This window comes from Saccoglossus kowalevskii, chromosome 13 (genome assembly GCF_978046115.1).
Source record: "Saccoglossus kowalevskii chromosome 13, keSacKowa6.1, whole genome shotgun sequence".
Classification (NCBI taxonomy): Eukaryota; Metazoa; Hemichordata; class Enteropneusta; family Harrimaniidae; genus Saccoglossus; species Saccoglossus kowalevskii.
This window is the reverse complement of record NC_140653.1, coordinates 14,676,216-14,693,193: the sequence shown is the minus strand read 5'-3', so window position 1 is coordinate 14,693,193 and position 16,978 is coordinate 14,676,216. Positions and strand designations below refer to the sequence as shown.

General features: G+C 34.3%; 1 protein-coding gene across 2 annotated transcripts; it reads left to right on the top strand.

Annotated features, from left to right (window-relative positions):
• Positions 1 to 1,188: 1,188 nt before the first annotated feature.
• Positions 1,189 to 14,789, top strand: LOC100366712 (uncharacterized). Of its 2 annotated transcripts, none has more exons than XM_085506950.1 (6): positions 1,189 to 1,479; positions 3,647 to 3,743; positions 5,436 to 5,564; positions 6,735 to 7,724; positions 12,427 to 13,702; positions 14,134 to 14,789. In XM_085506950.1, exons 2-6 carry the CDS (start codon positions 3,664 to 3,666, stop codon positions 14,248 to 14,250), a joined length of 2,592 nt encoding a protein of 863 aa, XP_085363076.1. In that variant the 5' UTR covers positions 1,189 to 1,479; positions 3,647 to 3,663; the 3' UTR covers positions 14,251 to 14,789. The 2 variants fall into 2 exon arrangements, with proteins under 2 accessions (XP_085363076.1, XP_085363077.1); XM_085506951.1 differs by lacking the exon at positions 1,189 to 1,479 and adding an exon at positions 1,655 to 1,672.
• The last annotated feature ends 2,189 nt before the right edge of the window (positions 14,790 to 16,978 follow it).

The window sequence follows — 16,978 nt, the reverse complement described above, 5'->3', positions numbered from 1 at the left end:
CACCACCTGACTCCAAGGTTCTTCTGAAAGATGCATACAACTCAAGCAAACCAATGTGATTTTTACCCTAAAAAATAATTGACTTGAATGGCACCTTCCTAATACTTTAAATCGCTTTGATGGTTTCTGTACTTTTTCACTGGTCATTCAGCAACAAATTTAATCAATACCCAGTGTTTTAGAAACATTTAATAGTTTGCGAAATTGATAATTAAATATTAAAAAAAAAAACTTTGATACTGTACATGTATTTGTTGAAATGCATAAAAGATAACTGGAACTTTAAAAAAAAAAAAACTATATAAAAGTCAGGCATTAGTTTGATAGTGCTAGCTTAGGGTGCATGCATAAACAATAGTAGGTTTTGCTTTTATTTTTTTTTAAACATGAATAGTTCATGATTATAGTTCAGAAATCAAAATTTTATTAAATGGTTTTAAACTACACAATTTTTTTTTTTGATTCCCATGTATGAACTGCTTATTTGCACGTTTTTGCTAACGCAAGTAATGTTGCGAGTTGTAAAGGAAAACATTTCTAAGACATTTATTTCTAAACAAGATTTAAATAATCACATAGATGGAAAATATGTCGGCAGAAAAAAATAATAATAAACAAACTCGAGATTTGTGGGATTCTGCAGCAATGAAAACAAAATTAGACATGGCTGATTTTTTTTAATTTGGTGGTTACCAAGGCAACAAAATTGATACACACATTGAATTACAGAATCAGAAACCAAGTCCACTTAGTCATCTTCTGCAGTAGGCGGAGTTACGATGAAAGCAAAAGATGCTTAGAGGTGGGTTTGTATTCCCACAAGCTGTCATTTATGATAATTAAGTACATAAAAAATAATCATTTTTAGAATTGATATCTGACACCCAATTATCCAACACAGTCTTGGAAATGTGCCCCATCCAGGAATCACCAACTAGCCACTCTCTGCAAGTCCTGTAATTGTTGACAAAACTGTGATGTAAGCAGATGTTCAGACACAACAAGAACAACAGTTGATATGACAACATGGTGATGTCTGACAGTTAGCTAGGCCTGATTGGATGAGTTACACGGTCATGTGACCCATCATTCCATATTAGGTCATTACCACATGTTTACAAGTAAATAATTTGTTTTCTTTACCCCTGATGTCCACTATTTGAAACCCCGTAGTAAACAGTAAACCACCACACGCCATTTTCTCCCCAAAACGGTCCTTTTTGTGGAAAGATTAGTTGGGGCGCTCCTGGCTTTGTCTTGCCCCTTAATTTTACTACTCGTATTTCGAAATAAGCCCCCTCCGCATCTTCCCGAGTCTGGGTTTTTCGCAGCATCTACACTCAGTACATCTGAGGCCCTCGTGTGTTCGTGATTGGCGAATCAAGTCGCTGGCATAACAATTTTTTGTTCGTCACCTTGAATGGCCAGCCATCCAGCGCCAAAGGTCATCTTTATAGGAAATAGAAATTGACTGACCGGGTGAGTTACTTTTGCTTCGTCTTTGGTAGTTGCGCCCCAATAATAACTAAGAGCAAGTTATTATAACTAATATTGCCAAACTTTCGCAATTGCCGATCAATTTTACATGTGCAACTTGCAAAACTCGCGCCATTTGCCGGCGAGACGGAGCTTTGTACGAGGAGAGCTACGTAATGGTATATCCCAACCTTTGGTGAGAAGAAAATCTTTATGACTAGTAAATTATTTCATTCATCTGAGTACAATATTTCTCACTGTTAGCTTAGTTTACATGTAACATTTTCGTAACTCCAAATTCCAGGAAAATTTATTGGTTTACATTAAGAAATTACAGTTCATAAGTTGCTGGGTCGACATATTAAATGAGCCATTATTTGATCTGATGTAAATTCTCCTTACTCAGAAAACCTTTTCCCACGCAACACACCATACTCTGACTTTTTACTTGGAAATTTCTCGCCGCAAATCTCCAATGAACACGTTAATTACCCACCTGGGTTGGTTTGTAGTATTCGAATCCCAAAACGTGGGCCTGATTTAAGCATTTTAATGCAAGAAATCGCGTTTTATCGTTCAGGGATGAGCCAATATGTTGCCGAAGTATTTTTTCCGGGTGGCGAGGAAACCCATTCATGTCAGTGTTACGACTGTACTCTACGGCAAATCAGTGTTGTTCATTTTTACGCCAACTGTTATGTCAGTCTAAATTTGGTGTCTGCTAAACTTGCCTTCCGTTCTATTATTTGCTGGCTTTGATACATCTGCATCTAGCCGCCATTTAATTGTGTTTTTGTCGGTAAATAACGCTTTTCATGGAATCCCCGACAACAACGCACGTTGCACTAGTACACGTGAGCCTAGTGTCCTGCAATACTACTTTACTTGCATGCAAATTTGCCGGCTTGATACCAAGGAAGTATTTTGCTAATGTAAGTGTCCAATGTTTGATCAGACTGCTCAATTTGATTATGTAAAAACAACAACTTCAACTTCAAGTTCAATTAAATTTGATTATAATTTGCATAAACATTACAAATTAAGTTTATCTTGGTACAGTTATCTTATTACCACATTGGCAACACATTATTACCTAATTAAACAGTTCTCACTAACTCTATTCACTGATTTTCGTTGTTTTTTGTGTGTGTTTAGATTATATGATTGAAACTATATTATTTGGATCCTGTATTTTTAATGCATGCTTTTTGAACCCTGACCCTGAATTTAGTTAGTTGTTTTCCACTTGTAGCAGTGGCAAAGAAAAATTTCCTTGTCCAGGTAATATTTTCTCTGAAATTATCGTAGTTTCATATCTACACAAGTCCTGCACGCTCGTTTTTTTATCCACAATTGTTGCCTTCTGGTTTGAAGGGAACATGTTCATGTCTTTACCAAGGCATATCTTTCAATGATTTAATATAAAGTTACCTGAATGGGAAATGTATGCTGATCTGTATAACAAGTAATATCTTAGGAAATACTTATTTTTTTTTGGTTCGTTAATACATGTAGTTTAATATATTCAATAATTTAAAATCTAAAATAAGGATTAACTTGTTTAAATATTTTTATTGTTGCTATTGCTTTTATTTTGTTGTCCATTTATCAGCTTGCCTACCAGATCCAGCACGTCCTGGCAAGATGTGAATCCATCGACCAATCAGGCTCAACCTTTTCTGAATTGATACCCCACTTTCCTTATTTGGGCACAAGAGACACTTCAGCCAATGGGTATGCAGATAACAGGCTTATCAGGGTTGCAAAAAAAAAACAGTCTTCCCATCATGCTTTGCTTTGTGTTTGTTATTCTAATCGTGTTGAGTGAGCCATAACCCCACCCTTTTGTGATGTGTACAGTTGCCCCCTGCGAAGTCATCAATTATGCTTAGCTTTGTTTTCCTGAGTGACAGGCTGCAGCAATAAACATAACCTCATGCAGGTTGCATATGCAGTAACTTGTTCTGTTTCAACATAATTTATAATAAAAATACAAAACAATTCAAAATTCAAGAAAACTGAGATAGCCAGAACAACACTTGAATTTTTAAAATTGAATTTGTCATATATGATATCAATTCCATATTTTTCTCATCATGATAAATATGGATTGAATTTGGCTCTCTGATTTTTTGAACCTCACTAAACTTTTGTAACATTCATATTGCAGGTCTTACATGTAAAACAATGTCTGACGATGCGAGTGAAAGAGTGACAAGAAGTGGGAGAAGGTCCATGCCCTCATCGCCTACTAAACTATCTGAACGGTGAGTTGTCATGGTAACTGTTTTCAATTTAACAGTGTCCTTGCTAGATTGTGAACTGGGGCTGTCCCTCACTATGCAATGCTCGTCAAAAAAGGTCCTTGAACGACAGATAGAAGTAGGTTATATAAATGTAGGTTTTCACATTAATATTTCCTCACCGAAAAACAATTACTGAAGAAGGGGAATATTCACTGGATTTAGTATTTAATATGGATTTGATTTAGCAGGGATTTTTAATAGGTTTTAAACTCACAGGTTTGTGAAAGAAATGATGTATTCTATTGTCAGCCTTGCATGTTCACTGTGTTAATTTAGCTCATTTAGGCATAAGTGAAAAAAGCCAGTGAATAATTAAGCAATATACAGTACTCGCTACTGTGCATATTGTAGAAAAAGTTATAGCAACAAATCTTTTAAACAAATTATTGTATTTTTACCAGTCACTTGCCAATGGTTACACAAAAATAAAATGTGGGTAAATACAGTATTTCACATATAGTATGTCATAATTTCATGATAAATTAATGCTAGATGACCAGTTGGCTACAATTTTACCAGTTGTCTTAAGAGAAGGCCTTGTTTACACCCCCTCAAAAACACAACTAAAATCTATTTTTAAAAATATGAATAAATTATAATTTGGCACATGCTGTGTGTAAATTAATAAAAGGAATTAACATTTTGAGTGTCTAGAGATTACCAATATTATTTTCAACTCGAACAAAATTGGCCCCCAAACATGCATACTGGGATGTATATGTTTAAAAGTAGTGAATATTCATAAAACCAAATGATCACAAACATCAGGATTTAGTGGGTACTGAAATAAATTCATCTGGGGAATAAATTTGTCTATTCATACAGGAATATCGCAATGTAAAACTTTTGAAAGTGTAGAAAATTTCTAAGCTATTCAAAGTCTTGTTGTACGTAGCTTGTGGTCTTTGTACTGCATGCCTGGATCAATGTTTATAAAGAAAGTTGTACTGGTTACTAATTTTAAACTATTTTCAGGCCACTTCACAAGGTGGATTTTACATGTTGCCATGTACCGGTACTTGTACATTATTTTGTGTAAACTCTGGTAATCTCAACCTGGAATCTTCATTGATGCTCTGAAATTCAACAATGCTACCTCGTGGATCATTTGTTTCCTGGACGAGAAGTTCAGTTTTAGGAAGGTGTACCTTAGTTTAAAATCAGAAATTGTGAAGATAACTTTTTCAAATTAAGAAACCGCTTATGCAAAACTCAGTAGTTATTTCTTATCGTAATATGATTAAATTACTTAAGTTATTCATACAATAATTATAAAAGTAAAAAAAAATGTCAAATAAAAAAAAGTGTTACCTAAATTTTGCATGTTGACCTTTGTGGTTTAGTTGAGGGTGCTCACTTTCTCTTTCTAGATTGTAGGCACATTCTTCACAACAAAATATTAGCTTGTATATTGATGTCCCTCCCATATAATGAAAATTTAATTTGTGAAATTCTCTTATATAACAGTATGAACCAACACTCCCAGCACTTTCTTGTTGTTAACAATTGCAAAACTAATTCAAGAAAAATGTTGTTCCTACATATCTGCTCTATTTTTGTTTTCATTGTTACCAGAAACATACTTTTCTTTGGCCTCAATCAAATATTTCCATCAGTTGTTCATTTTTAGCCATATTTATGATTATCTTTCAGGAGATCATCAGCTGACTCTTCGTCAAGTGAGAGATGTACCCTCACCGGTAAAAGACAAAGAACATGTGATTCTGAAGATGACAATCCAGGCTCTCCTGGAAAGTCTAGTCTGTCTTCTTTAGCAAAAAGGTATAAACCTGAGTATTTGATAAACATATATATAATGACTTCACATTTCAACTGATCCCTGAACAAAACTTGATAGTACTGTCTACTGAAAACTTCCACCTCCAGTCCTATGTGACATCTGGCTTCTTTAATCTGTCCAGTGCCATGTACAAAATAAACTGTACGTGCCTCTCGAGTTTGTACTATCGTGTATAGAGAAAGCCATGATACTGAAGTTCCACATTTTTTAAATTCATAAAATTGTCATATTGTCTACACACTGATATAGGATGTTTTGTGAGAATAAATCAATTTGATTGAATATCTTATAAAACTTTTTGGCAACACAGTACAAAAATGGTCACTGCCTGTAAGGGTAAAAAAAAATAGACTAGAATATACCTGATTAACTTTTAATTCCAGACAAATTGAAGTTTACAAATATTACTTCTAATATGTTTGAAATAATACATAACTTTGACATTGCTTGAATATTAATTTGATTAAAAATTCATAAATCATTTTTTTTTTTTTCCATTGGAATGCGAAATTTGATAGCCTGAGGTCATTAAACATGTCTAAATGTTTAGACTCTCCAGTGAAATTTTTCAATACTAAAAAATATTCTGATAGCAAAATTGAAATAGATTACATTAGTCTTGACAACTTGGTATTGATGTGACAATTTCTTTCTGTTTGAGTGACCGCTGTATCTGCTGCAGCTTCATAAAAGAATGACCTTGAGATGGTGCTGATTCCAAATTTTGAGCTGAGCGACATACTGAGCATTGTTCTTGTTTATGTGTGTGAAAAACCCTCATTGAATTTAATGGGGTAATTTTATTACTATTTTATTAGTCACTGAATTTCAATGAGAATGTTCTGAAAATTTGTATCAATTTTAGAATGCATATACGTAACTATAATTAGTTTTTGACCCTATGCCACAGAAATTTCTATATTAAATGAGAAAAGACGTTCAGCATAGAAACCCATGCATTTAATACAGATAAAATAAAAATACAATTTCCTAATTCTCAAAAAATGTTCAGTGAACCCATAATTTTCTGCATCTCATTGTTGTGAATGCATATTATTATGAAGCAACTACATTGAATTTTTTTAAATGTCATGAAAAGTAAAAATATTCATATTCAGCTGAAATATTTATTGTTTTCCTTAACTCCATAGGAGTGATCCAGACCAGTGTGACGGTCTTCATAGCAGTAAACGTGCCCGTACCTCTGATGATGACCATTCTGTGAGTTCGCAGGAACTTTCATCAAACCGTGAAAATAACGGGGATCATTATTCTGTCCAAAACGTTGATGGAGAGAACTTTATCATGGACGACAGTGATCCTGAAGTTTCATTTAAGGAAAACAGCTTTAGAGTGACTGAGGAGGATGTGAAATCGGATAATGAAGGGGAGGCAGAGACAAATGTGGATGTGGACAAAAGTGATGTTCCTTTAACAAAGGAACCTACCAAAGTGGAAAGTCTTAGTGTGAGTGATGTACTCTCCAATGATGATCAGGGAAATAGTCAAGATTCAGAGAATGGCGTCAAAAATACAGATATACTTGAAAAGGAGCCAGTTAAAACTGGTGATAATGATGTTAAATCAATTTCAGCTGATGTACTTGACATTAATGCAAAGGAGGAAAGTGTCGAGAGTGTTCCCGAGATATCAGAATCTAAAACAGAACCTAAAAATTCAGAGAAGGATTTTGATAAAAAATTGAATGATAAGTCAAAGGAACCAGAGAAAAAGGTTGCCTTGGCCGATGAACAGGAGACTGTGTGTGAAAAAGATGAAACTACAGAATTGAAAGAAACTACATCTGAAAAAGATGAAACTAAGGAATCGAATACATCTGAAAAAGATGAAACTAAGGAATCAAAGAATGTTTCTGTAAAAAATATAGAGGCAGTAGAAAATACAGCAACTGAAATAGGTGATGAAAGTGGTAAAGACAAGGGAGAACAGAAAGATGTTGAAATGATGGAGGTGATAGAGGATGAGTCTTCAGACAAGCCACAAAGTGAATCTTGTAAAGAACCACAGAATTTATCAGTTATCAACGATGCAAGTGAAAATAAGGACGAGGCACACAACAAAGAAAACGATTCCCAATGCGCCAATACAGATAGTTCAGCGGAAAGTGAGCGTATTCAGCGGTAAGTATGAAAAGCCTTCTTATGTTCAGTATGTCACTAACATGGCAGCTTTCATAAAATAGGTGAGCCAGCTGTCAGTTGAGATTGTATCCCTGGTTGATGCATGTTAAGCTTGTCTGTAATCCAAAAGTGAGTGTGTCTCTAACATCACGCTTGGGCGAGTCTGTGGTACCACAGCTGAAGTGACATACATACAAATGTGCATATTTTTGGAACCTATGATTCACTCTTATGCTCAGTAAATATTCATGTTCTGGTCACTGTGCATCAGTTTCATTACCTTGTCTCATAACTTTTTTCACGTTTTTGTGAAAAGTTAATTGTAATGACAAATTAAAATTCAGCAGAATTTTAATAATAATTTTAAAATCAAAATAAATTTACTATAAATGTTATTCCTACCTGGCCTTGCTTTCTCAGTGGTAACATAGTTATCCTTTATCCTGCCAGCCCCATGTCCGTTTACATTCACTTGGCCAGAAAGATCAAGTACTGCTCTAAGGACAACCTAGACTGGCAAAGTCGGGACTTATTTTGGACTCCCATGTGCGAAGCACAAAATGGGAGTCTTTGCGGTTAGTGTGTCTGTATATGTGTCCGTCTGTTCCACTGATATCTCAAGAACCATACATCAGTTTTTGATGAAACTTGGTGCATAGATGCTCTGGGCTAATGCGCAGATTTGATTAGGTTTTGGTAAAATTTCATGCATATTAATTATCTAATTTGCATGATAATAAGCTAATTTTTAGCTGTTCCATGATTGTTCTATTGATATCTAAAGAACCACTTATTGGATTTTGATGAAACTTGGTACATGGATGCTCTGAACTAATGCTTGGTTTTGATTAGTTTTTGGTAAAAATTACCTAATTACTAATTACCTAATTTGCATAAAGATTAGTCAATTTTCGTTTTTTCCACTATCTCAAGTACTAATCATCACATTTCAATGAAACTTGGTACATAGATGTCATAGGACACTGCACAGACCTGATAGTTTTTAGGGTAATGTCAGTGCATATTAATTACCTAATTTGCATAATTAATTTTCAGCTTTTGATGTTTCAACTAGTAAGCATCACATTTCAATAAAACTTGGTACATAGATACTCAAGGACTATGCAGATTAATTGTTTTGGTATAAATATTTGTGCATATTAATTACCTAATTTGCATAATTAGTTAATTTTTCAGCTTTTCCACAGATATCTCAAGTACTAATTATCACATTGCAATGAAACTCGGTACATAGATCCTTTAGGACTATCCAGAGACCTGATTAGCTTAAGGGTTAATAATTGTGTATATTAATTACCTAATTTGCATAATTAATTAATTTTCAGCTTTCACACTGATTTCTCAAGTACTAATCATCACATTTCAATGAAACTTTGTACATGGATGCAGTAGGACAATAGACAGACCTTGATAATTGTGGGTTGAAATCTGTACATATTATTAATTTACATAATTAACCACTTTTAAGCTATCACACTGATATCTAAAGTACTAATTATTCCATTTCAATGAAACTTAGTGCAAAGATGCTTTAGGATAATGTACAAACCTGATTAGTTTGGGGTTAAAATCTGTTTATATTTATTCCCTAATTAGCATAATAATTTATAATTTTTTGGGGTTCCAATTATTCCATTTCAATGAAACTTAGTGCAAAGATGCTTTAGGATAATGTACAAACCTGATTAGTTTGGGGTTAAAATTTGTTTATATTTATTCCCTAATTAGCATAATAATTTATAATTTTTTGGGGTTCCAATCACATTTCAATAAAACTTGGTCTGTTACATTGCGCAGACCTCATTAGTTTTCCATTAAAATCTGTTCATATTAATTTTCTGATATGCATTATTAGTTTTTGGCTTTTCCATCACTATCACTATCTTTGACAAGTAATTTTGAATTATATTTAATGTGTCTCCAATACTCTCAGCACATGGGAGTTCTTTCTAAGCTTTCTTTGATTTGTTTTACAAAAAGAAATAATTAATTGTTCTTTTATTCCTTTTAGCGTGATCGCGAAAACTGACCTGACCAGTAAAGAAATCCCGACTGGACGCATCTGCGGGCATCTGACTGCTATTAATTATTTCATTGATTATTCATGAGTGGGTGGGTGATAGTAAACGTGACCCTTTTAAAGGTTGATTTGATTCGATCGCAGAGATGGGTACTTAAACTGTTCATGCTCACTGAAAACAAGTCCATCTTAATGTTCAATGTATATGCACTCTGATTCGTTGTCAAAGCTAGTCAACATCTTTTAATTAGCATAATCGCCGGAGTAATTCCGCTCCGGTTTTCACTCCAACGCAAGGGGACGCCTGCAGATGCGTCCAGTCGGAATTTCTTTCGCAGTTGCTAGTTTTCGCAATCACGTTAAAAAGGCTGAATTGACAATTAATTATATATTTTTTGTAAAACAAAAAAGAAGTCCCGACTTTGCCAGTCTAAGGACAACCCTGCACTCGCTTGAAACTCCATGCTACGTTATTATTTCAGTAACAATTTTGGAAAGTTAAATTGGTTATCAAACAAAATATCTTTTACCTTTTGGTGGTACAAATGTACCTGCAATATGTGGGAGAAAGCGGATACAGAGTTATAACGTTATAATGTGATGAGGTAGTTTGCACTGTTCAGTTTTTGTACATTTTTGATTACTTGTTCTCAGTTGACCATGGAATGCCAGCTAGAACATGCCAAGTATTTACAACATATAGTTGTTGATCAGTGGAAAGAAGCAGTCTCAAGTATAACATTGAAATACACTGGTTGAATTTTCAATATAATGTTGCGTTAACAAATAGTTTAGGTCAAACTGAAAATATTTGATCTGGTAGGGTATATTAGTATATTGTTATAATTATGAATCTTAATATTGTTAGCAATTTTCAGCATATATATTTTGTATGCTACAGTAATACCATTTATTTTGATGTTTTTAGCATATTCAGCGTGTTTTAATTTCACGAATTTGTCAAGGAAACAATGAGTTTTATTATTTTACATGTTCACGTAGATTTAATTTAGTGGATTGTACTTATCAGCGAAAATCAGTGAATATTTAATGCATTTTACAGTATGAAGATCAGAAATATTGAGTGAATTGTAATAAATTAGCTGAAATATTCACATGTGCAGATATGATACTGTCAAGTTTCAATCTAACTTTAGAGAACACACAAGGTAAAAATTATCAAAATTGTCTGGGTATTATTGTAGGAATAATATAGAGTAAACCAGAGGTCACCAAGGCTTGTAAGCATCAAGGCAATTACTTCTGATGCCTTTGTGCAGTTTAAACCAAGAGTTCACACTCATTTTTTTATTAGCTCCTGTGTCGAGTGGAGCTTGTATGAGTGATTGTCTGTCGTCGTCCGTGTCAATGTTTTACTTTTTCGACTTCTTCTTGAAAACTACAAGCCTGAATGCTTTGATACTTGGTGTATATGTATCTTGGGTAGACCTCTCTTAGGTTTGTTCATTTCATGTTGATATCTTCAATTCTCTAATTTTGGTGAATATTTTTGTCATTTTTGGTAAAAAGTGATATTTTCGACTTCTTGTTAAAAACCGCAAGTGCAATTACTTTGATATTACATATATAGGTACTACATGTGGACCTCTCTCAGATTTGTTCATTTCGTGATGATATCTTCAATTCTCTAATTTTGGTGAATATTTTTGTCATTTTTGGTAAAAAGTGATATTTTCGACTTCTTGTTGAAAACCACAAGTCCGATTGCTTTGATACTATTCATATTGTGCATTTTCTAATGATGTCTTCAGTTCTTTAATTGAAATGTGCATTACTAACAGCGGAGCTATCTCAGCCGATAGGCTGCTTGTTTATTTTACTAGTGGTCACTGCTGCTCTTCAACAACACTGCAGTCAATAATGTTAATTTGTTGATAGCAGTTTTCCACACATAATCACCTGCCAACTAAATTTATTTTCATAATTTTCTTGTCTCTTCTGTTTTCAAATTAAATTGCCAAGAACATAATAAAATTCAGTTTGGAAAATTGGGAAGTTACACTACTCTATCAATTCTGTGAATAACAAAATTAATATTGTGATAAATATTTTGTACTATGTCCAGTGAACATATATTAATTCCCAATAGCATCTTCGTTTGCATGTATCATTCAGCAAATCACTGAGAAACACCTGAATTTTAATTTAGCAAAATGATTGACTTGCAGCAATGCACTTGTGAAAATAATTATGCTCTTGAATTAGTGGGAATGCTGGTTTAATGTCAAGATAAAAATAATTTTTAGAAAGTGGTAGTTGGTAATGTTGGTCCTTAGTTGTTACTCAAAATGAGCAAACATTTGTTTTGAAAATTTGTCCTTCATCAGAAATGTCTAAATGCATGTAGATAGCTGTTACCTAATTACTATTGTTAGGTATTATAAGAATCTATGTCAACACTAGAGGGCGCTGTTTATTATTATCTTTAAAGTGGGTGCCTGCAAATCAGTATGAAAGGTTTCATACATGTAATTGCGACCCATTTTCAAAAGCAATTTTTGTTGTTTTTTTTGTGTTGTATAAATACTAATTTCAGAAATTTGTTAGTTAACCGTCTTTGTCTTTGAATTGGAAATTCAGTGAGAAATTAGTAGTGTGTGGAAAAACAATTCTGATTTGTTTTATTTTGTATTGTTACAGATTGAGAGAAGAAAGAAAAAACTCGTCATCACCAGAGGATATTATAGTGTTGTCAGATGACTCGTCTGGCCCAATGATGAATGGTATCGAAGATGATAGTTCAGATGCATCATCACCTAGACCTCCCAAAAATGGAATTAAAACACTTACCCCTGAACAGAACGGCGAACGTGATAAACTTATTAGACGATTACAAGAAGAACTCAGGAACGAAGAAGCAAAATTACTACTTTTGAAAAGATTGCGTCAGAGTCAATTACAGCCAGCTGTAGTGAAGGATCAGTCAACTGCACAAAGCGGTGTTGCGGGTAAACTGCCAATTCCTCGTAACCCTACTGCTGCACCTCCACCACTAGTACGCGGTGGTCAGGTACCAAAGCAGCAACAACAGGTAATAATGCCACAGCTTGTGAGAGGAAATCAGCTACAGACTTTAAGAACACAAGGAGGAGCACAGGGTCCCCCACCACTCATGCTAGGGCCTCGCAGTGGATTACACATTCAGCAGCCTCAGTTGGTAAGACCACCCATTGTGAGAGTGGGGAATAGCTCTAATCTGGTGACATATGCTACTACTCCCACCACGTACACTTCAATGCAACAAATGGTGCAGTCGCAGCAGATCAAAGTCTCCACACCTATGTCTTCTATGTCGAATGAGTCGCCTGCAAGTCGTCAGGCTGCGGCTAAGTTGGCATTGAGAAAACAACTAGAAAAAACATTGTTACAGATTCCACCACCAAAGCCACCACCACCAGAACTACACTTCCTGCCAAGTGCTGCAAACAATGAATTCATCTACTTAGTCGGCTTAGAAGAGATTGTAAATAGATTAATGGAAGATCCCAATAAGGTAAAAGAGTTCATAGAACCATTTATCTGCACTCAATGTAAGACTGACTTTAGTACAGTCTGGAAGAGAGACACAAAGAGAACCACTGGTGTCGTTTGTGAGAATTGCGTGGTAACAAACCAGAAGAAGGCACTGAAAGCAGAACACACTAACCGTCTCAAAACTGCCTTTGTCAAAGCTCTACAACAGGAACAGGAGATTGAGCAGAGGATGAGCCAGTCTACTGCTTCAACCAACAATTCTACTCACACCACACATCGAGAACACCTACAAAAAGTGCAGCAAGAGCAGATGAGACAACATCAGCAGTTAGTACAGGCTCATCAGCAGCAAATGCAGCAACGTCAGCAGGCGAGGCAGGTGTATACACATATACCTCAGGCTCATCTCCAGCCTGGTATAACATATGCGTATATCCCACAGGTATGTTATATTCAATGCTTTCTGGGCAAAATTCAGGCCTTAATGGTTCTTATTTCACTTACCTAATACTTGCAGCGTGTTAATTCCCCTGTTATTGTACTTGGACAGTCTGAACAAATAAATTCTTGTTCTGGGAATTTATTGCTGTAAAATATACTAGACAGGATTTTTCAAACTATAGCTCCTGACATAGACATTAAGTTATGAGTACCAGCTCCATATTTAAAGATTTGGTATGATTTGGGTTAACTACATATGGAAGCATTTTAAATTTTAACATACATTTGAAGAAAAATTAGGCATCTGACTGGTCCAAGCACAGCTGAGCAAGTTTTTTGTCCGTATCTACTAGATGATTGTAATTCAAAATAATGCAAAGTATGAGTTCATATAGTAATATATTGATGATGTATTTACTTTGATCCCATCAGATATTGCCCAAGTCTCAAGTAATAACTACCACTGCCCAAGCTAACGACAGACAACGAGAATATCTATTGGATATGATACCATCAAGAACAATACAGACTGTAAACTGGAAGCAGTAAATGCCTTATTTGGTGAATTTCTGCACAACTGGAGTCGCTGTTAAGATTTGGAATTTTGACTCGAGACTTGGGAGACGCTATACAGTTCACAAATCCCTTGTCTCTAGATATTAAGATGTTTATAAATAGATATTCGTAATTTATTTATGGTGGTTCAATATTTAAACGCCTGTAGTGTTGGAATCGAACATGTCCTAGTGAGAATTAGGTTTCAGTGACCATGTAAAGGCAAAGAATTCTGCCCACCCTACTTTACAAACAAATTAGCCCATCATTGATTACTGCAGTGATAATTTTCTCTTATTATAATTATTCGAGGAACAATGTTTTCAAAGCAGCATAAACTAAATTTTGGTTGCAATTGTGTGAACTTGTGATTATTATTACTGTATCAAGTGCAGCTTTATTAAAAATAAAACAAGGCAGCTTATTTCACTCTATACTTTTAACACTACAGGAACATTTTCCTTGTGGTCACTGTATTGCACCAATTCTGAAAATAAAATATCTTTTGGTGAATTTCTTCAAATTTGAACAAATTATTGCATTTGTCCATTCACTCCAACACTGTACACAGTGATGTATAAAAAAAATACAAGGTTGCATTGACAAATCAATTTATCCATTATTAAGAACATCTGATCTTGCTTAATCCCCCCCCCCCCCACTCTGAGAAATTGCAAGAGCACCCCTAATTTATGCTCTCATTTCTTGGTGGAAGAAATTTAAGAATTTTTTTTTGGGGGGGGGGGGGGGTTATTTTCATATTTCTGGCTTCAATGTTATGTAGCTCAAATCAGCTCAGATTTTAGTTATTTATTGATACAATTAAAAAAAAAAAACTTGTTACATTTCCTGTGAATGATGGGAGAATTACTGATAAGGTTTCTGTCATTTGTTTATTGCCAAAATAGATAACGGAATTTTTTATTTAGGGCCAAAAACGTTTTTAACCATAAAGACAGGTTATATGCAAAGAATGAGGGTTGTACAATCTTTGGTGACAAACCTATGTTGAATAAATAAAATGTACATTATTCAATACTATATTTACAGTATTGTTAGGTCAATGTATCAATATACCATATTTACTCTATTAGAAGCACATTTCAATAAAATAACATATAAACCAAAAATTGTATTTGATATATGCTGAATCATTGAAATGTAACATTTTTCGACCTTGGAAATTCCTGTAATATTCCCGAGCCCATGTGCTACTAAATGGAGCAAATAAGAAATCAACATTTTGTAGAATTAACCTTTACTGCCCGTTTTCTATATGGAAAATATAAACTAACATCCATACATCCCAAATTTAGATTTTAATGACATTGAATCGAATCATTTGAATAGGTATAATAACAGTACATGCTTTGCATGTGATTTCTGATAATGTGCTTTAAAAATTATCAGTTACAACATCAAGGTTTTGTCTAAATTTAGAGGTTAAAAAAATAGAGTTGATCAAAGAAACTAATGAAATTTTAATTTTTTTTTAGCAAAAAAAAGTTTCATTGAAAAGTCTTTAGTAAAAAATTCTTGTGTAGCCACCAGGTCTACTTTACTGGACCCTCTATGTACTTGTCTGCTGGTGTAAGAACTAGTGATTAACTCAGTCGGGATGATAGGATAGGCTGTATGTAAATCGGTGAAAATTCTCAAAATTGTATACCAGACAACTGTAAAAACAGATGTTTAATTTTTAAAATTGTTTCATTTTTTGTTTCATTATCTTTGTATCAGTCATCGTAGGAGAATGAGGTTCAATTTTATCCAATAATATTTAAAGTTGTATTTTCAAATTTTTTTTAATAGCCTAACTAGAAAATTTCCCGTCTCTGGTGTGCCAGTAAACATTACATAAATGTTTGTATTATACTATTATTTGAATTCTATTCTTTAATAAGAGTACATGCACTTGCCATTACAAGATTCTCAGATTGGCAATGAAAAAAAAAATTCTCCTATCTGGCTAATGCGTTTGATGAATATTCAGGCATTTATTATTCAAAGGTAAGAGCATTGCTGTTGCCCGCTGTAAATTCATTTTCATGTAAACAGAAGTAGTTTCATCTGGAAATTTGTGAACATAAAACCCAGTGAATATGATCAAAATGTTGAACAGTCTATAGAACTATTGTGTTTACTAGCTTGCAGCAGGAATTTTTCACTATAACTGCCAAAAAAGAAGAAATGTACCACAAACCTGGGTTGAGGGTTTGTCCAGTTAATATTTTGGCTATGCTCTAGACATCTTCGTCTTGGTATAGCCAAGAAAACACTACTCCTGCAGTGACATCTTGTGGATATGTGCCCTCTACTAAAGTTAGCAACTTGCCTTTGTTTTTATGATAACCATTAGATGCAGAAACCCAATTTTGCTGTCTGGTCTGAACATCTTGTAGTTATTAAAGTTCCTTGATAGCTTTTTTGCTAGACTTGTTTAAAGTCTTAATATACTAGTACATAGTAAATGGAACTGTGGACTAAAACCAGTAATTAAGGTGTTCCTGAGCTATGCGTGTCAGAACTAGGTGGCTAATTTATATATCTGGAGAACCTGTTAATGTTGGGCTATTGACAAAATGCTCCTGGCCTGTGCGTCTTTCAAATGGCCCAATTGTTGCATTATGGAACAAGGTACCACATCAAAAGCGTCAGACAAAGTATGTTCCATAATGAAGACTTGTGTGCACACACTAGATAAATAGTGGTGAAGTTCGTT

What these genes read in the sequence shown, in the direction of transcription:
- LOC100366712 (XM_085506950.1), top strand. Translation starts at nt 3,664, where the DNA reads ATGTCTGACGATGCGAGTGAAAGAGTGACAAGAAGTGGGAGAAGGTCC. An exon ending in CTGTCTTCTTTAGCAAAAAG is followed by an intron (nt 5,565 to 6,734) that starts GTATAAACCTGA and finishes TTAACTCCATAG; the next exon opens with GAGTGATCCAGACCAGTGTG. An exon ending in CATATGCGTATATCCCACAG is followed by an intron (nt 13,703 to 14,133) that starts GTATGTTATATT and finishes TGATCCCATCAG; the next exon opens with ATATTGCCCAAGTCTCAAGT.